At 37.7% G+C, this 21,858-nt stretch overlaps 1 protein-coding gene across 3 annotated transcripts in view; it reads left to right on the forward strand.

The window, feature by feature from the left end:
• epha6 (eph receptor A6) overlaps positions 1-21,858 on the forward strand; it is a 196,422-nt gene that overhangs the window by 19,311 nt on the left and 155,253 nt on the right. For all 3 annotated transcript variants that reach the window (XM_042001122.1, XM_042001123.1, XM_042001121.1), the window contains one exon: positions 1,026-1,090. In XM_042001122.1, coding sequence (XP_041857056.1) covers positions 1,026-1,090 — 65 coding nt within the window. The remainder of the gene's footprint in view (positions 1-1,025; positions 1,091-21,858) is intronic.

A 21,858-nucleotide genomic window follows, 5' to 3' on the forward strand; every position in this document is an offset into this window, starting at 1 on the left:
TTGATTGTCAGAAATCAGTGTCAGCATTGATCATGTGTGATTCACAATGTAGCAATTTTAATAAAATCTGCTGATGATGAATGTCAAGTGAGAGAAAATGAGAGTTTCAAACAAGCCTCTTGAGAATAGTGTTGTTATTCCTCTGCTGGAAAGCACTTTCGTCCTGAAAAACTATTGTTTTCCCACATCTACTCATGATGCAGTGCATCCACACATAATTAGGACGTACTGTAACTGCATTGACACACATATTGTGTACTTGGCGCATTTGACAAGGTGACTATATAGGCTCCATGTAATATTTATTAACTTTCCAAAACAGACATTGGGAACTCTGTCGGCCTATTCCCTGATGTCATAAGTGAGGGTAAAAACATTGTTTCAACTTGGTTATGCTGGCAATGAGGATAAATTCAGGAAGCCATATCTTTTCCTTTTCACTGTAAATCACTTGTCTCTGGAAGAAACATTTTCCTCTTGAATTATTAAATCTACTGTCCTTGAGAGCAAGAAAAAGTATCAACAAGGTTGGTAATATTTTCAATGAAAAATAGCATTTTTGTCAAGACTACTGAAAACTTTCAGTTCCAACGATAATTTGTCTGAACAAAGTTTTAATTCTCTATGTAATAAAACACATGAGGGTCTGGATGAATATGAAATTTAATGACATGCATATTTCCATATCTAAGGAAAGGCAGAAGATGATGACTATATCACATGAAAAGTCATTTGCAGTAGAGAAGTGTTTTCCTGTCGTAGCTTGAAGCTGGAAAAGAGAGTATAGACTGTAGACAGCAATCTGATTTCAACCAGTCTGCCCCTAAATTGTGTTGCGAGTGACAAAAACATTGCTCTGTCTGAACGTGCCACCACACTCATAAATATTCATCCAAGAGATTTATTTTTTTAAATACAAAAATGTCCAGATGAAGATGCTACTGACTAAAATTTCAATCTAAGTGTGAAAATAGGACTTTCTCTGTGTTGTCAGAATGCTCACCATTTTTTCCCCCCATTTGCAGTTGTGCTGCTGGATACAACGTCTGTGCTTGGAGAGCTGGGATGGAAGACATATCCTATAAATGGGGTAAGAAGGGCAACTCTGCCTTTGTTTAGTCTTACTGTACATCATGTCAGCTTCAAAATGCATGGCCACGGCAGCCTCAGTGAGATCAATTATATTGATGTTAACAGGTCAGAAGCAGTAGTCGTGACATGTTTCATATCCTCATTCTTGTTTTTGGTCAGATTTCTTTTTCCACATGGGAAATACTGTAATTGAGAAACAGATAATGAGGGAAGGTCTCTAAGGAAGCTTTCCATTTGTTGTTCAGTCTCCCAGTAAAAATCTGTGTCACATTTGTCACTTTAGGGCCACATTTTTCCATTAACTCTATAAATGTTTGCCTAGTTCTAAGAAGCTATTTTTATTCAGTATTAATATACATTGTGTGCATAATTATACATTGCTCAGATAGCAGGGTCATGATGTTATTTGTCCACAATTAAATCCACATAATCTGTTAATCTCCCATCTTTCCCATAACCTCATCTTAAGGATAACATATTTATAATTAATCTTAGTTTTGAAAATATAGCGTTCAAGTTTTTTTTTTTTTAAATGTCTGTTTCCATGCACATAGTGTAAAAGAATGACTGTACTGCCATACCATATTCAGTATTTCTCTCAGTCAGCTTCACCCAAAAGGGATGATCTCATTTTGTTGTGAATGTAGGTGCCTCTGGCTCTATTGCAATATTATATGGCTGGAAATCAGAACTTTGGAAACAGCAGCGAGTGTCAAACAGAAGGTGTGCTGGCATCATAAAATATAGATGTGTTGACAACAATCTGTGACATGCTCAGATCAAAACCTTGTTGCATCAAAAGCTCTGTCTCCGTGTTGTCAGAATACCTGGAAGCCTGATTGAAATTGTTTTCTTCTGCAGTAAGCAATAACTATAAAATTACCCGACTTTCCCTATTCACATCTTTTACCCATTAATGGTTGAAAGAGGCAGGGGTGATGCTACTGTTTTCATGCCACTTTGGTACTGTTCAGTTCTTGTTTTGGCCTTGTTGAAATCACAATTTTCCCAAGTAAAAATCCTACTTATGTGATATAACATCTCTGTTTCCATTTATTATAAAAAAGCGGAAGTAGAAAATGATGGAGCCATTAGAAATCCTATATATATGTGTGTGTGTGTGTGTGTGTGTGTGTGTGTGTGTGTGTGTGTGTGTGTGTGTGTGTGTGGGTGTGTGTGTGTGTGTGTGTGTGTATTTATTTTTTCAGACTTGAGAAAGAAATCTACCAAAATGCTTTTTTTTAATCTGGAAATGTGTGTAAACCAGTGCATATATAATTTATACAACATAATTTGAATATTTGACATAACACATCTGGGCTCTTTTGATGCAGAGCCAGAAATCTTCACTTCACCTACATGGACCCAATTTCATTGTTTCGTATTTACAGCTGAGTTTGCCCTTTTTAAGTCATAGCCTGTTTATTAGATATTTTATGCCCAAACTAAGGCAAGAATATTGTTACCTGTTGATAGCATTTTCTGATTAATAAACTCATTGAAAGGAGATAATTCAAGACTCTGATGTAAAGAGAAAATGCCATTAGTTATATGTATTTTTATTTGTTTCAAGAAAAAATAAGTGATGCTTAACAGTGTTGAAAATGGGGGAAAACATGCAAAAACTAAACAATATCTCACTGTCACATAATACTTCTTCCCTGCCGTCCTCTACCCTTGTTTTTGGGTTTTTACTATAAATTAACCTCAGCTGGAAGGTTTTTCTTTTATTACACCCCCAAAAACTTCTCTGTCTCACTATCTCTGCATGGCCCTTGATGGCCCATATCAGGGTTATGGATGTGATTACATCATGTAAGTCGTGGTGACAGCCGCCCATAGTGTTAAAGAAAGGGAGAGAGGGAGGCTGCTGCCTCAATGATTAAGCTGTCAGTCGTCCTCCCCCTTCACTCACCCTCTATCTCTCCAGCTTACCATTAATATTTAAGCCATCGAGGTGAGAGGGCCTGAGGGAAGGTGTGAAGATCTGGGGAGGTAAAATAGTTTAAATCCCCCCCTCTCTCTCTCACTACATGGGAGCCAGCAGGAGTAAGTCAATCTCCACCATATTAGACACAGCCCGGTATCAGGCCAATACAGCAGCACATCATGTCGCCACCTATCAGAGACATGCACTTGTTCTAGTTCTGGACATAAACTGCTGTCACTCAGTACTGTCCAGTGCACACCTTAAAAAAATTTCTTATGCAGTTATGTCTCCAAAATCATCAGGTGATGATGAGTTTGCCTGCCGTAGAGTTGGTCATATGATATGAAACTGACGGTGAAGTGGAGACTTTTTTTTATGGAGGAGGGTTTATCAGACACTTACAAGTCACTCTTAACAGCAGGAGGGTGAGTGGTTTTAAGAAGTAGAGTTGTATGCCAGGATTTCAACACTGTTACAACATAGCTGTAAACATTTTAAGCAAATAATAGTAGAAAAAAATATTTACTGGATTAGTTGTTAGTACTTCCCATGTCTCTGGATATGAAAGACAGGAAGAAAATCAAAAAGATGATTGCTGAGTTACAAAGCAAGCCTGTTTTTTAATGATTTCTAAATGGATCTATGAACATTTATTCATAATGCACTCCCAAGATCATGAATGTTGTTCCCTGAATACAAATTACAGCAGGGGCTGCAGAATGGTTTAAAGGGCTTTAATTGACTATGTGAGCTATGTGACTGAGCTGCTGCAGCTACCAAAGATGACTTTGCTGGAGAGCGGGATGGATCTGGAATTATACAATAACCAGCAATCCTTACGCTTTCACCTCACGCCGTATCTTTGCTTCACAACTCTTGCCCTGCATTTCTGTTCTTACTTCTTTGTGCCCCCTGGGATAGTCCTCTATTTTGTGCTTCTCTCAAATGAAAACAAGAAAAAAGTAAAAGGAAATTTTTTTTCAGTTTATCTAAAGAGTCATAGTCTTAGCAGTGACTCTATGTGGGATATATATTTCTTAAAAGACCTCACTTTTAAACATGGTATACTTCTTATGCTTCAAACATAAAGTGAGTGCTATACAGTCTTACAGCACATCTTCTTTTCTCAATAACTCTTTCTCACTTAGAAAATGTTCAACGCAGATGAACACATAGTGGCTAAAGCATGTCAAAGGCTTACTATGCATGACATCACAAATCAACTATAACCACCAAAGCTTTGACATCATCAAGTGTGATGTCTAAATGAGACCATCTATTAGCTGCCACAAGTTTTTTGAAGGCTGAGGTTGATGAACAGAGATGGACAGATTGCCATGTTTTTTAGATTAATACTACATATTTTTCTCATTTGCACCAGTATTAAAAGAGGTTGTAGATGAGAAGCTTTTGTAAGTTTATTAGCAATTCTGAACTATGTATGGACACACTTATGTCTGATTATCACAGTTGTCCAGGAATAATTTTAATTAAAGTGTAATTTGCAAGGGAGAGGCTAAGACATTTCACTTAATTAAATTTGCATCTTTGCATTTCCCCATAGGTCCACATCTCAGGCACCTACAGTACACCAGTAAAAACCATGAACTAATATTTACTCACTGCAAACATGATCATACGTGTTGGTCATGCCTAGCTCTCATTGCCAAAGTGCTCTTTGTTGTCATCCTTTACCTGCTATATTCACATAGAAAGTAGGCTTGTTCCAACTAGCCGCAAGGGGAAGTCATCCAAGGAGGATTGTTGCCATGTTTGTTAATGACTTACATGTAGGAATTTCCGCAGAGTAAGAAAACACATTCACCCTCGAAGGTTTTACTCATTAGTTTTATGCATATAGAACAGAAATCTCACTCGAGGGCTTTAAGAGTTTTGGAAATTTCTTTTGGTATTCTTTTCCAGTAGAACTTGATGAAAGCATACTGTGCAATACAAAAGTCATGCCAATTTACCAGGGAAAAATATGTTGAGAAATGTGTCAAAGTTATGCGTCTCTATAGTCTAAGAGCTTCCATGTTTGTAAATGCTGAACAGTGATAGAGAACAGGGTGTCAGATGGGCGAATGAAAGAGAGACAGAGAGGAAGGAAAAGAGGGTTGACTTGGCGTCTGCATGCAGCCACAATAAGCTCCACTCAGAATGGGCAGACATAGTGCTGAAATATGCATGAGCCCTTTCCCAGTGGTGGGTGGTGGTGTGGGAAGGGGAGCGAAGTGGGGAGTGGAGCAGCTTATTTATTAAATTACATGAAACAGCTTTAAGGGATTAAGAATGCCTAATGTTGCCTTTTGTTTTCACTCATTGACATTATAATACTAGCTGAGAAGAGGCAGGTTAGAACACAGAGAATGATAGATGTCCATCATAAAGGGATGGAGTAATCCTATTTTCATCTTTGTTCAGAGATCCCAAGCAGCCAATAAGTCACATCTTCTGGGGGCGTATAAATAGTGTTATGTAAGTAAGGAGCATGCCATTGCTGGTTTGCTGCCGCCGGAGCACAGCTCACTCAAATATTAGCCTTTGCAAACACAATTCCTCAAAAACGTTGAGCTCAGAGCAAGATTCTCTCAGTATGTGTATGTGTGAACGTGTATGTTTGAATTTGTGTTTGCCCGTGATGTGGAGCCATTTTTGTTTGTTTGTTTTACACTGTTTCTTTTTTTTAATACTGTTTGTCAGTCACTACTGATATAAAAATCACAAAAAATATCAATGTTCTTTGAGTATGTTAATTTTGCAGTTTCATTTTGTTGATAAAATAAATCTGACAAAGAAATACATTATTCCACAGCCTTTATAAAACACATTTCAGATAAATGAAATCGTTGTAATTAATGGATTTTATTTCTGAAAGCAAAGTCTTACAGACTTTAAGCTCTTGTTGTACTGGTTCAAACAGTTAAACTGACTAAATATGTGACCAGTCAGTTATCTCTAACATTAAAATATGTATAAATGAAATGGCAAAGTAATTACAGGAAACATAAAGGTAAACCAAGGAAGACATCAAAGCATCAAGAGAGAAAATTTAAAGCAATATGATTTGGAAATGCAAACTGCACAACAAAAGAAGGGAAAAATAAGTAGGCAGAACAGGAGTCTGTGTTTGCTGATAAGATTTTATTACACTTAAAATAAACTATACTAATTTACAATTAGTATAGTTATATACTAATATTTATATACACATATTTAAAAACACGTTTGGTGATAAAGAAGTAATTCTTTTTGTTCTACAGTGTTTTGCTTTTCTTCAAGAAAGATATATTGACTTAATATCATGACCAGCAAACAGTTTTAAATTCTATCTGATTAAAATTTAGGGTGGAAATTGACTAAAAGCATTAAATGTGTCATAAAAGAGGTAAAACTCCCATAAAATTCTATATGTATCCAAAACCAAAAACTCATATCCGCATAGAAATTGGGACTATGTAATCAGAGAAAAACAGATTTGTAATCAATGAAATGCATTAACAGAGTATTGAATGGAAGGACTATCTAGATATGAACTAGTTGACTTTAAAGGGTGTGTTGAACAACATGCATGGTGGCGTGGTGGTTAGCTCTGTTGTGTCATGGCAAGGAAGTTACTGGTTCCGGTCCTTTCTGTGAAGAGTTTAACGCTTGGCCTGTGCCAGTTTAAGAACTCCTGTTTCCTTTCACCTTTCATGAAAAATCATGTAAGGCTAATACTCGATTTTAAGTCGACTGTAGGTGTTAATGTGCAGGATTGTTTCTGTGATGGACTGTACCTCACTTCTTTCTGGTGGTAGCTGGGAATGTGATCCAGCTCCCCTGCAACTCTCAGCCTAATAAAGTGGGTGCTGAATATGGATGGATGTGTTCTGAAGACTGCTTTAAGTGACATAAACTAAAAAAGAATAAACCTTTAAAAGAAGCTTTTCTATGTTACCTCTATAAAATGCAGAATAAAATCAAACTGATCAGTGTAGGCGTAGAACTTAAGTCTGGATTGACCGCGATCATCTAAAGCAGTTTTTTCCAAAATTGCCTGTGATTGTACATGAAGCTTCTCGCTGTGTCAATGTGTGCCACTTCATCATGATAGTACAAAGATTTCTTTATTATTATTTAACCAAAACAACAAATGACGTAAAGTCCTCGAACTGTTCCTTCAGTTTCTGGGTGAATTTGGGTAAGAAGAGGATTGATATCTGATTTAGACTTAGAGTTTGCAAGAAGATGGGGTTGACAGGGAAAAAAAGACTTGATGAGGGAGGAAGAACATAAGATGAATAGAAAATTATGAAAGCATGGAAATGCATGTAAGTTTTAGGAATGAATATAAAGATTAACACGTCAAAAAGCCATCAAGTGCTTACACATTCATGTAGGCTTTGTACACCCTCTCAAACCTCGTTACTTTCCCTCAATCCTAATCCTTAATCTTTTTATTGCAATATTTAACCACAGTAATTGATTGCAGCTACTCGACCTAAGGCTTATCTCAAAGCACTTCCTTCGTCCCTAATACTATTAGCCTTGAGGGTGAGAGTGAACAACAGAGAGGAGAGAAGAAAATCTGTATGTCAGGGTCCTTCATAGCTCAGATAAACTTCTTTAATATGTGCTGCTGAGTGATGGCCAGCAGCTCTGTGAGAGAAGGGAAAAAAGGGAATAATCCAGAATCATTCCATCTCTCCCCATGGAGGCTCTAATATAAAAAAGGTATGATGATTTAGCACACTAGTGTTCATCTCAGGGACCTCTGCCATAACCAGGCTTAAGCAGTGCTGGGGGATCCCTTAATTGGCTTGTTTCTTGTCAGGGACACACTGAGGCCAATATCTAATGCGCTCCCACTCGGCATCTTGCTGACAGCAGAACATATCCTGACAGGTTTTTGGGCTAACCCACATCGTGCACGGAATGCAGTAAGGTGAGTTAGAGAGAGTGGGAAGGGAGGACAGGATGGATGCAAATGAAAGAAGGGGGGAAAATAGAGGGAGGGAGGGAAGAGTGAGGAGATTATTAGTAAACCAGCTGAATATATGAATACAGGAAATAGCAACACCTAAGGAGAGAAGATACAATATATGGTTTCTGAAAAAGAGGTTTAGACTCATAGACATGTGTTGCCTTTAAACAGTTAAAACAGAAACAGGTCAACTGTCTGAAGTGATATGATCCATTGTTGTAACGAATCCTTAGACTACTGCTTACAGGGCAGCTGGAATCGTAATGCATGAACAGTAAAACATATCAATGAAGTGACATGTCATGTCACTTCATCATGTACATCAATTTTAATTTTATCCTAACCGTGTTAACGCCTTACTCTAAACAAATTCTACTGAGAGTGAGGGAATCAGAAATGACTGCTGAATTGTGCAAGAGGCAGCATGAAATAATCAGGGTGTTTACATGACGACAGAAAAAAGAAAAAGTTCAACCAAAGCCAGTTACACAGATTCAAGGACATCCATGTAAACATGTTGGTCTGACAAAAACATGACCAAATATAAGCTCACTAAAATAAACTAACACTCAGATCATTTCAATAAAGGTCAAATAAGTTTTGCATCAACTGGAAAGTCTCCAAAGTTCCATGTTTTTGCATCTTTTTTTAAAAAACTGTAAAGCATAAGCGTATATCAATCCAGCTGATTTTCCTATAAAGCTGCACTTATTCATAATTTTACAGTAGTATTCCCTTCATTGGAAGACTAAAAACAAAATAAAGTGTGACAGAAAAGCAGTCCGTTAAGGCTTAATAGAAACCTGCCGTGACTTAAAATGTTTTTAGACTGTCGCTTGCAATAATAAATCCTAATTTTATAAAATAAACACACCATCACTGACAAGATTTGACATATTTTTGCCGGACCCTAACATTATTCAATTTAACACACATTTCACAGATTTCTTTGTGTTTCTTTCTTTCTTTTGCACACACTGTAAAAGCACTTCATGGAAAGAAAAGCATTCATATAGCTGAATACAAATGCAAGAAATGGAGTCAGACTTTGTCCAATGCATTCTTAAAGGACACTGAGGTGGCCCAGTTAAAGGAAAGCTGCCCAAGGTCGTGGTGCTTAATCTCTAGCAGCCTGTTTACTCCTGCCTGTTTCACTTGACTTGCATCAGAAAATATATTGCTGTGACAATGACGCATTTCAGCTGTACTCCACACCTGAACCTCAACTCTTCTCTCCTGCTGCACTGAATTTACTGCAGTGTCCACAAGCTTATTGGAGCCCTAAAAACGTTACAGTTTGCTCATACCAGACAAACGCAAGCTAGTGAAGGCAAGAGGATTGGTCTTTGAGAACTTATTCAGGATCTGTTTCTAAATTCTAAAAGATAAAGTGAAGATGTAGATTCTTTCACTTCATGTATTTTACCTTTTCCTGAGCTATTAATAGTCTTTTTGTAACTAAAATGGAGTTTCCTTACAAGGCTTGTGTACTTAATCCTGCTAAGCGGCATGCTACCTTTACAGTTTGGCTGACATTTTAGATGTGTAACCATAAAAAAGCTTAAATAAGAAATCCATCTAATTTTCATTGTTACTGGAACTGCTCTAAAAGATATTACCTGTCCATATCCTAGATAACATTTTTCCATCTCTGTCTGCTAGACAGACAGATGATGTACTCAAATATATAGTCAGTTTTTACCAACAGATTTAAATTTGTATTATGTGTGATCTTTTTCTAAGAGAGTCTGGCTCTTTCTGTCACCTCTTAAACATCTTTCTTTGTCTTCCAGATTATGTGTGTTCGATTGAAACAGGATTTTTCTTGTTGCTGTCTATATAGTCTTGTAATAGCTTTGTGCCTAGCAGAGCAATCGCAGTGCTCCATCAAGCTCTGACACATCCATTTGTCACACTCTCTGTGGTCAGATAGAAAACCAAGGGAAAATGTGCAGATCTTACACACAAGCTGCGATATCACCCCAAGACTCTTGTCCTAGTCTATACTACATATGCGATCATATTTTGATGTCGCTGAAATGCATCTTCACCTGTTGCATTGGTTGGATGTTGCCATGCTGTGACCTGCTGAAAGAGCCTTTGAAGAAAATCCAATATGACACGTTAAAATGAAAAAGGAAATGTTCCGAACTGAGATTGATCAACACAAAGCTGAGAGCTGATACTCTCTTTGATGGAATCAATGAAGTGACAAGTGATTATACATCTTGTGTGGTAGAACTTCAACAAGTCTGTGTCAGTGAGGAAAGAATTGCTGCAAATTTAACAACCAAATAAATATGACTGATGATACCGATGGGAATAAAAAAAAAATGTCTTCCTCTCCTTGCTATAACATATGATAATGTCAAGAAGGAAATGATTAGAGACCCCTGGGACCCTGCACAGTATAAAATATATATGAAAAAAGAGACATGTGGATGATAATAAGCATTTAGGCTAAGTTTTATTTCACATGATGCAAGGTTATTTTTATTTTCTTTCTTAATTTTGGACTCAGGGACCAATTAAGATGCCACACGTGATGCCAATCCAGTACGTCACCCCAGGGCATTAAATACTGCCACTTTGTCAAAGTCTGTGGAAACTCTGTGATTTTGTTTCAGGGCCCCAATGCACAACCTATGGGGATACTGTGGAAATCACAGGTGGCAAGAAAAGCAGTAAAGTGAACTGGTGAGAAGAAGGAAGTGTTAGTGCCAAACACACAGCGAGGGGTTAAGAAAAGCATGGTTCTGAAGTAAAGATTTAACAAAAGCACTAAATAACATTTTAAAAAAAGTGAAATCAGATAACATGGCGTTCCTGCACTTTGTTCTTGTGTTGTATGTTTTATTATTTGCTCCTGATTTTTGCCGTTTGCTTCTCCGTGGACATTTTTGTTTGCAGGATTGTTTAGATTTATCTGGACATTTAGTTTTTGTCTTTTGCTGCCTCTTGTCTGATTTCTCTGCTGCCCTGTCAAGCTGCCAGTTTATAATATGCATCTGGCTTCTGCATGCTATTGCTGCAACAGAGGCACACATCAATTTGTCAGTATTAACTTGTGAACAAACAAATCTTTATAATGCAGAAGTAGATGAAAATTACAGAATCACTAGAGTCCTAAACTTTTCCACAGCTTTTTATTTTTCTAACATTGTTTTTGTTTTCCATTCTCTTGTGGTCTAATTAGCCTTTTTGGTATGTTTAGGCAATAAAATTAAGAATTAAAAACTGAAAACTTCCTGTAATATTTAGGTACCAAAAAACAAATAGTTAGGATTTGGAAAATATCATGGCCAGGTTTATATATTACTACACTCCTTCAAAATGTTAATTCAGCTTGGATAAACAGCTAATGATATGGAAATCCTCCTTGTATTTCCCATAAACCAGTGTGTTGGAAACTGACGCCAAGGCTTCCTCCTGCATTGATTTTTGTCTGTTAAGGGGTCCTTTCAAAACAATTTTATATCATGCTGTTAGAGTGAGACCAAGCTGATGATACAGTTTATTTCTTGGTAAAAATGAGTGTGCTTGTATGGATTAGAAAAGACTGTGATAGAAAGAAAAAGGGAAAAAGAAAGAAAGAAAAAACCAGGATTCTTTAAAATGAAAATTAACCCTCAACATGCAGTTAGCAGTTGTTAAAGATAATGAATCAATTGACGTTACAACTGGAGTGATATCTATGTCCAAAAGATCCTATATGTTTGACTGTATTGTACTGTATATTAATATATATTCATTCTTTGTGATTGGAGGGTATTCTATCAGTTTTAGCTCTAATATACCGTATTATAACCTTCTTCATTTAGCAGGTTGGAAGAGTTTACAAGTTTCTATGTGCAAATGCAGGTCAGTCATATTTTGAACTTCTACTTAAGCTTAAAAGAGATTGATTCAATAGCTCAAATTGAGCCGATTCAGTCTGAACATGAGTCACCAATCATCTCCTGCAATCCTTCATTCTCAGTTTAAAGTTGGGGATGGGTAGGAGTTGTGCTCCATGGTGTTGGAAGCTTGTTGAAAGGGCCAGGATCTCATCAGATCACAGGAAGACAAAACTTTAAAAAAGTCCCTGGATCACATTTTTTAGATTTAGATTTATTAAACCCACTTATAAACCACATACCTGAATAACAAGGTAAAAAAGGACGCATGATTGTCTAGATAATGTTTGCATGATTGTCTTTGTCTTCTTACTCTGGTCATGAAATGCAACATAAACCATCAGTTTTTGATGCAACAGGCTAAATGGTCCTGCAAGGTGGAGAGACAGCTTGGTTAGGATATGTAACCACGCATACGGCTAGTTATTCTACAAAAAAAAACAAAAAAAACTGGTCAATTCTGAAGATAGCAAAACATGAGGTAATAACTGTCTTTCTTGCCTATTGCATCATTAATATGGCATTAGAGCTCTGACAGAGGAGAAAGACTTGTGGTATAGAGCTCATCAGACAATGTGCACATCCTCTCCATCTCTTCAACAAGCAGAGGAAGATGCTTTCTTTTCCGTTCTCTGGTGTAACTTCATCTAGATCTTCAGTCCAGCATGAGACTATTGATGGGGGGCATTCGGGGTCAGAGGATGGCTCCTGTTAGAGCGATATGGTTTCATTTGAGATGGATGTTTGGTCTAGCAAGTGCTCTAAAACCCACTTAAGATTTTGTACAAATTTTGAGGATGCTGAAAGCCATCCGTCACCACATGTTTCCTCCATCTGTCTTTTTGCTGCTCTCTGTCATAATTGATCGAGCAGGCCAGACAGGCTGCGCTTGTTTCCAGTCAGGCTTATTTAAGCCTTATGGACTGGAATCAAATGAGTTTGCTTATGAAAGACATCTCCTATTGTTACAGTAAAGACAGGCAGACAGGTGAGACTGCAGCATGCTTAATCTAAACTCAAGGCAGGTGTAATGTTTTCCATGAGGAGCGGCCCGGTCTCATGCTAAATCAAGAAAGAAGCAATAAAAGGGATATTATATTCATGCTGATAAATGCAAATTGTGCCTTATTTCATGACACCTAGCATCACTTTCATAGTATCACAGGATTTCAGGTTTGTCTCCCTACACCACTTCAAGGTCTTTTGCAGACTTTTCACTTTGGGGTTTACCTAAAAACTGGAAAATAGAAATTTCTAAGTAAAGCTCTCCTCTAAAACCTAACCAAGCAGATACCAATGCCATAACCCAACCTTGCTGTTTAGTTAACTCGGCTTATCCAACCTGTGAGCCAAAATAAAACGTATGAAGTAAAAAAAGAAAAGATCAGGAGGTGAAATGTGTTTTCTCTCTGCACTGCACAGTAATAACCCTGCACTGTGAAAATGTCACATTTTCTTATCATATAGTATTTGTATAGTAACACCATCAGTCTAATCACATCAGAAGTTGGTTTTATGAGAATAATTATTATTTCCACTGAGGCACAAAGTCACTGGTAGAGAATCTGTCTAGATCTCTATTCCAAAAAACAATAGCACTTTATTTCTTAATGCATTGTTTTAAAATTCAATGCCTTTGCTTGTTTAGTCATTTTTGATTTTGTTATTTATGTGCTGAGTTTTACTTTTGCCCAAAAAATTGAATCTAAATCTGTACAAACAGCTATCTAAAGTAATCCATTGTCCAAAAGCATTCTTGGACACTTATCCTTTGCTGGATATTTCCACATCTTTCACATTTTTATTAGAAATAAATTGACCCTCGGGCATGTATTAGTACAACACACACACTCGATCCATGCACATGGTTACATAAAGCTCAGTATTCATTTCCCTCTCTTTTACCCCCCTCCATCTCAACATCTTATGACTCTGTTGCTTTTCATCTTCCCCCTCCCTATCTTTCTGTTATCTTTCTCAACTTTTTTATGCTTTCTCTGACTCTCTTTGCAGCCCTCCTCTCAGCCTCCTTGACAGCTTCTTTTTAACAAAGAGCAGCAGAGTGTGAAAACAGGCAAGAGCCAGTGTGTTGTGGGTGTGTTTGTCTGTGTTCCACCCAGTGTGTCTGCAGAGGAAAGCTGGTATAATTAGTTAAATGAAACAATGGTGAAGTGAAGCTAGGTTTATTTAGATTTAATCCTGTTAAAAAAGTTTATTTTGTAAATTACTTCTAATATTTACTTAAATTACTCCCCTGTTATAATAACTTTGCATTAATGTATTGGTTTGAAGAGTTTTTTTCTCTGTTTTGGCTTTTTAATATCTTGTTTTGATCTGAGATACAAAATAAAATAAAATATTTTAAAAGCTTATGGTGTTTATGTGTACATGAATAAAGATTTAGCCAAATGTAAAATGGAAAAAATATATATAGTCTTTTCCCGATTGATGAAAATGACTGTGGCCTTCCTCTTTTCTTTCACAAGGACACATTTTATCAACTTTGCTGGCGACAACTCAGTTGGCTTCATCACATCTTACATCCATCAACAGCACTTGAGGGCAGCATAATATTACTGCACCTCAATCGATACGGTGTGTCTGCAACAAAAGGTTTCTTGTGTGTCAGACCAATAACACAGATTTGAATTTAATTGAATTGGGACTGAGAGGAAGAGATATGAGAGAATGGGATCGTGTTGACCTTTTCCTGTTCTTTGAAATGTCAGAGATGTCTCTATCATTGACTCCAGTCTTAGACTAAAACTGACATCAGTTAGGACCTTGCTTTTGACTCATCGGTTTAAAGTGATGATGTGAAGATACCCCATGAAAAAAAAACTCTTATTGAGGTTCAAGGGTATACTGAAGTGAAAATCTCAGAGAAAAGTCTTATTCATAGAAGACCCATAAGATTAAGAAGCAGAACTTTTACAACAGCTCTCAATGACTCTTTTTGAGTGTTCTTTAGAATATCACGTAAGTAGCCAATAAAATTATGTTCTGGTAGACAATATTTATCATCTTTATAGTGTGCTTTCCTCTACCTGGGTGACCTGTTCTTATCTAAGCTGTCTAAGGCTGCACCCTTCTACCTTACCCACTGGCATCGAATGTGTATGTGTGTTCGTTGTACCGCTGTGTGCAGCCGTCACTGTGATCTCACATCAGTCAGAGGCTGCTGAGCCACACATTGACATTCCAGACTGCCTGCCTGCCTCTCTGGCAAAAATAGATATGTAAAACGACAAGATCTTTCCCCCCAAGTTTTCCCACGCATAGTTTGTCTGAGCTGGTGGCAGTGGAAAAAAAGAGAGAGAGGTCTCTGCTCTATGTCAGCACAGATCAGAAACATTTAGTTTGTGCAGGGGAGTGACATGTCACCATTTAAGCTAATTACATTGAGAGAAAGAGGTTGAAAGCAGACAAAGTTAATATACTTTACCTGTGTTCGTCCTGTAGATAGGTAGGGGTTTGCTGTTATGTGGCTTTTGGTAAGTTAAGCTGCTTATCTGGGTCTAAGGTAAGGTTTGATTCAAGCTTTGCAACTGGAATTAGATCAGACTCACAAAAAGCAACATGTACTGCAGCAAAGTGGTTTTGATTATTTGGGACCTCATTTGACTACTGAAAGGCCTATATCAGCATATAACATTATGTCACAGAAAACTGTTGACTCAGCTATGGGGTCAGATGCCAGCTTAAGCATGCCGACAACCCCACTAGTGGTGAGCCTAGGTATCTTCAACAGCTGAACTGGGAGGTGCTGTGTGAATCAGGGCTGGCTGTTCCTGAAGGTCAGCCTTGACTCCCTCTTGCTCCTTGACTTTCAGAAATATAACTTGTCAAAATACAAATTACCTTTTTTTTCCTCTCTTCTTTTGTCATCTATTAGAAAGGGTAAAGGTAAAGCTTTGCATTTATTAATGTCAGCACTGATTGATTTACAGCAGCAGGAAGAGTGATCTGTGGCTGCAACAGGCACATGATGGATTCATACCTCTTCCAGAGGCTATAACTGTAATAGATATTATGCAGTATTAAGTGGTATAAAGGCATTACTGCACCAGCTAGTGCTACACTGAATACAACACGTTACAAATATGAGGTGGTGGAAGAGTCAAACATGTTGAGCCCTGTCAGCATTCTGCGCTAGCAGCATCCTGTCTTATTTCTACACATGGCGATGTAACTATCCTATCAATTTTCATCGCAATAATGACATTCATCAGCAGCTACTCCTTTTTTACTGAAAATATATAGAATATGCATAACTTTACATGGCAAATTAATTTTAAATCGATGACTTGTATTATGTGGGAATCAATAAAATCTTGATGGATGGAGCAACACACAGTGGAGTAGTTGTGGCATGACCTCTATTTCTTTCCATCTTTCATTTTCTCTTTTGTTTGCTTTCAAATCTTGGATGCTTGAGGACAGTTCAAAGACTTGAAGTTCTTAGAAATGTAAAACTGTTATCTCTTCTTTTTTTTCATACCCACACTGCCCCAAAATTATATATCTTTTTTCTTTTAGGTTAGAAAATACTAGGAAGAGAAGCACCACAGTGACACAGGAAGGCAAAGAGTGTAATAACGTAAACTGTATACTTACAGAAGCTGTTATTTTTGCCTTGGTTTTCTCCTACAGTGTTGTGATAATATACTCAGTTTTCTGCATCCTTGAAGGGTACAGCATGTCCAAACAGTGGTTTATAAAGTTGCAGAGACTATAGAAAACCAGCCAGTGACTAGTCTTTGTGTAGTTATTATGCATACCTTTATTTTTTATAAAGGGTTTTTGTCTGGCTGAGTTGGTTTATTTGACTTAATTGTTATAATGTCTGACCAAAGAAGAAATAAGTCCAGCAGGGTGTAGGAATTTCATTTAATACTCTGTTAAACCTGCAATGATATGTGTCTCAAGGGAACAGCAGCAATTTGACAGATTTTTATTAGTCTTGTTCCCACTGGCTGTCATTAATTTTCAGATGCTCGTCGACCATGACCAGAATACTTCCTTGGGGAAACACTTAATCTATGTCATTTATGTATGTTTTGTTAACTTTAAAAAATGGGCACCGCACAAAGAAACTAAATGACCTCAAACATCAGAAAAACCCTCAATATGTTACATAGATTGAGCTCTATCTTCAATGCCCTTTCAAGCCATCTTTGACTCGGCTTGACCAGTGCGTTTGAAAGCACCAAGTGGATGACAGATGGGTGCTCTGGCTCCACCTTGTTGGCTACCCATCCTCTGTGATGGATGCAAGAATAAGAGGAGCGCAGGGTCTTTGGATTTCATTTGCTCAGCGCTGTTCACTTGCTAATATTGATTTAGGGGTGTGCTGTTGATGGGCAAAGCGATAGTGTTCGTGTGTGAGAGAAAATGTGGAGAAGCATTGTGGGTTTTTACTTGCTTCTAATTGATTAATCACTCCCCAAAGAACATGGCCAAACAAATAGATATCTTAGGAGAACTAAAATAAGCAGAATTCTCTGGTTTCATGGAAAGTTAGTCCTTGTACCAATAGGGTTGGGTTGCTGCTGCAGGTGGCTGACACTTGTTGGAAGACTCATTATTTTCAGGTTTGTGCTAGATAGGCTATGTGAAACAGAATGCATGAATTATCAGTATGTTACATGTAATTTCTAACCTCTTCAAAAACAGTCCTGACAAATCACAGCAGTGCAAGTTGAATGTTTCATAAAAATTACAGGACTTAATACCCTTTGTTTATCCTCTGGTTTCAGTGCAGTATCTTCCATAACGAACATACAGGGGGCTGAGATGTCTGTTATGTTGTGGAATATGGCATGATGCCAGCAGGCTGTTTTTCCTCTTGCAGCTTTTCATCTCCACACTTCATTTATTGGTGTTATAATCAGGGGTGAAGGCTGTTTTCTGCCTTTCTGAGCACTGACCTGTAGTGAAATGAACTCATGGGAATGACATTCCTATTATTCATTGGCATGCATGAGACATCCTTGGTGGTTGAGGTAAAAGCAAATTCAGTGGAAAATAATAAAAATAAAAAAACCTCTCTACCCTTCATTTTATTAATTTGAGAAGATAGCGGCTTTGAGGCGATGATGCTGTGTAATTTATTCCCCCTCTCAGCTCTAATCATTGCTAGATACTCATGTAGGAAGTAACATACATAGTTTAAAATTATAAAGCAGATAACTTAATGTTTAGTGTTTCTTTTGGACTCTTTAGGCTGCAACTTGTTGAAATTGGTGTAATTCCCCTATGATATGCAGAAATACAGCAGCACACCAGATGTTGTAATATTGAGAAGAAAATGTAAATGCACAACATTTTGTTTGAGTTCATTAGAAGTACTATTAATATATTTTTTGCAAATGTATCTATTCTTCTTATGTCTAAGGTAAAAGTCTTAAAGTCAAAATAATGTAGCGCTCGAGCATTTGGCACCAGCTTTGCACAAAAATAACTTCACAGTTAAGAGACATTAATAAGGAACTTAAAGATTAAAGCGTAACATTGTCAATAGTTACTATATGGGCATGATAAATAGTTCCACCATTAAGCTGTCAGGTGGAAAATAATGTGTCGCATTCATTTTTCAAAGGTATCAATGAAAATGATTTCCTGACATGTTCAGTTTTGTTGATCAGGTTCTTTTACAGCATCAAGTCAGACCAATATACCTCATCAGCACACTCTCAGTAATTTAATTGCAAGTCCTAAAGAACACAGCGAGAATCCATTTCCATAATTCTCCAATCAAAGTATTGATTTTCTTGTTGACACTCAGTTAAACACAATGACCTGACTGAGGTTGCCAGATATTGATGGAATTCGCTAATCCAGGGATGCGTGTGTTCCTAATGAGCCCCCTGTAGACCAGATCCTTATGTGCGCCCACACACATATACATATATACATACAGAAAGACATATATTTTAATCAAATGTGAGTGAGTGAGTGAGTGAGTGAGTGAGTGAGTGAGTGAGTGAGTGAGTGAGTGAGTGAGTGAGATGGGACTTTAGTGTTAATGAGATCCTTAAAATGTAAAAATATCCAAAATAGTCTGAGACTAAATCTAATTAAATGAGGAGGTGTAGGTGGAATAGCTTTATTAATTTCTCTTATAGCCATAATCTTCATTCAGTCATGATTAATATTCATAAGTATCCAATATTAATGGGAGAAGAGATTTAATTTCCATTCCCACCTATCTTTTTTTTATTTTCGTACTCTTTTCTTTATGTTGTTTTACTTTCCCTTGTTTGTTCTTTTCTCATAACATCAAAGCGCTGACACCAAGTTCCCCAGTGAGAATAGAGTCTTCATCCATCTCCCTAATACTGATTAATGTTGTGCATGTGAGTGTGTGTGCATGTGTGTGTGTGGGAGGTGGAGGTGGTGGATTTTTTTTCATCCATCACAGGGGGAAGCTGTAAGATTAAATAAAAATCTCTCAATCCCAGTGACAATGGTGCCAAAAGCACACACACATGCACACATATATTAAAGCCTCACAGAGACATTATTCTATCTTCTACTGGAAGATAGAATAAGAGGAAAAGATGACAGACATGAGAACTGATCTGTCTCTTTATTATTTTCCTCCAGACAGAAACATAGAAGTAAGGTAAATGAAAATAAAAACATAAAGACTTGGAAGGTAAAATAGTTTAAATGTTTTAGAGTAAATTTATTAGCTTGTGATGTTTAACTTTAGTGATAATAAAGAAAACATTAGCAGGTATAAAATGATATGTTGAATCAATTAGCACCAAGCAATCTACCCTGCAAAAATTAAAATGAATCAACATGTCGTGAGGAAATGTCATCTAATTCAGTCTCAAATGGTTAAAAGCCTGAAAGCTTTCTTGAATAATTCCTGATTGTGCTGGCACAGGTTATCTGAGCTGTTGTCATATTGAGGTCTTGAAGAAGTGCAACGTAATTTCTTAGGTCTTTGAACAAGGTTCTGTAACTTCTCTCTGTGTTGTGTTCTGCTGCCTTGGTGGCATTTTCAAAGATAGATGGAGCAATCTGAGGCGAGAACTACTCTTGCTTAGTTAATGTTATTGGTCCTCTAGCTTTGACTTCTGTTTTTTCCACCACAGAATAAAGTGGATAAATATGTGCTTTGTGATGGAGTAAAGTTAAGTGTTAAAATAGATTGTTTTAGATCTTTTGTGCCATCATCTCCAAGAGTTATGTTGTGATAGGTTTTTAAGGACTGCATGCAAGTTTGTCCTTTTTGTCCTTTTGCTCTTCTTCTTTTTTAGGTTTGGCAGGTTTGATGCATTTATGGCATATTGCTGCCATCTATCATTTGGTATTATCCAGGTGGTTTTTAATTGGCTAAATCATACACTCATTCTGATGCTCCTATGTCATCTTATTATGACATTATGTCATCCTTGCCTTGCCTTGCCTTGCCTTATTTAGTTTGGTATACTCCGTGTTGAAGACCAGAAGTTCTTTGCTCTGAGGGGTTTGTAAGCGACACAGACACTATCTCATGCTAAGCAACAAAGGCAGGTCTAAGGTCTTCCTTAGACCTGACCCTGAATCTCCAGCATGAAAAGATCACAAAATGAGGACAGCTCTCATCTGAAAGACTTCAACATAACATCACACTCTCTCAAATATCACACCCAGAAGGTCTGAAGAAAATTAAATCCATGGATATAAAGATAAGTAAACAGAAACAGATAAACACACAGCGATCAATCAGCTTATTAGAGAGATTATAATGTTATGGGCAGCATACAAGAATTTGCACTGGAACACTTGCCAGCCCACCATGAGCCACAACAAGTGTTGAGTGAATGTCTGCGTGTCTGTCTTCGCTGCTCACCGGTAAAATTTGAATAAAACAAACATTGTTTGTACAGCATTGAATGGTCTTATTGGCCGGTGACTATGGAATTATCGGTCTACATGTGATACCGATGCTGGCTTTCTGTAGGCAGTCCTACCTGTGGCTAATTTTGGACGGATTCTTACCTTGGATCTCTGGCTGGCTTATTTTCCTTCATAAGAAGCGATGTGGATTCTTGAGACAATATGCTGGTTTGCAGTCGGCTGGCTCCTTCTGTCCCTTGTCCACCTGCAAGCAGGCTCACTTCTCCAGTATTCTGCTGCTGAACTTTTAAAACTTCGCCACCACATCTGCACTCCACAGCCACCATCTGGGCTTGACATCCACTCAGACATTGCTTTGCAGCCCTGTCGGAGATACATTCACTGTGAATTTTGTGGTGAGCTCCATTACAATGACTCTTACTCCATAAAATCAACTTTATCCATTACATGCTGCCTTTCACGTAATGCTGGCCTGGGTGTTAATCACAGTGTCCTGGCCAGCCTGCCTAGAATGGCTAACTTTGCGGCCAAGAGTAATTCCACCACTGTCAGCTTCGGCCTCCTTAACATCCACTCTCTCAGCAGCAAAGGGCATCTGATCCGAGATGTTCTTGTGGATTGAAAGCTAGACTTCTTGTGCCTAATTGAAACTTTGCAGCAGCCAAATGACTTTGCCTCAACGAGTGAGCTTTGTTTGTCAGAGGTTTGTTTACATCTGCCTGTCCTGTGTGTGCAGCCGGGGTTGAAGTCTCACGATGTTACACCAAGAGAGCTGGAAAGTCATGCCTGTCTCTGCTGCTCCCCTGTTCTCTTCCTTCGAGTATTCTGCCTCACTGTTGCCTGGACTCTCTACCAAAAATTGTTGCTACCATCTACCGTCCTCCAAAACATAACAAAGATTTTTAAAATCTCATCTCTGTCTATAAACGCAATTACCCTAGGCGACTTTAATATTCATATTATGGACATATATTCATATGGACAATAAACAGTAACTTTTCATCCTGTCTAGAAAGTTTTGGTATGCAACAATATAATTAATTTCCCAACTCACTGTGAAGGTCATGTCTTGGATTTAGTCTGCTGCTCTGGTATCATTCCCACTGATTGTAAATCTC

The sequence above is a fragment of the Melanotaenia boesemani genome, chromosome 12 (assembly GCF_017639745.1).
Source record: "Melanotaenia boesemani isolate fMelBoe1 chromosome 12, fMelBoe1.pri, whole genome shotgun sequence".
Classification (NCBI taxonomy): Eukaryota; Metazoa; Chordata; class Actinopteri; order Atheriniformes; family Melanotaeniidae; genus Melanotaenia; species Melanotaenia boesemani.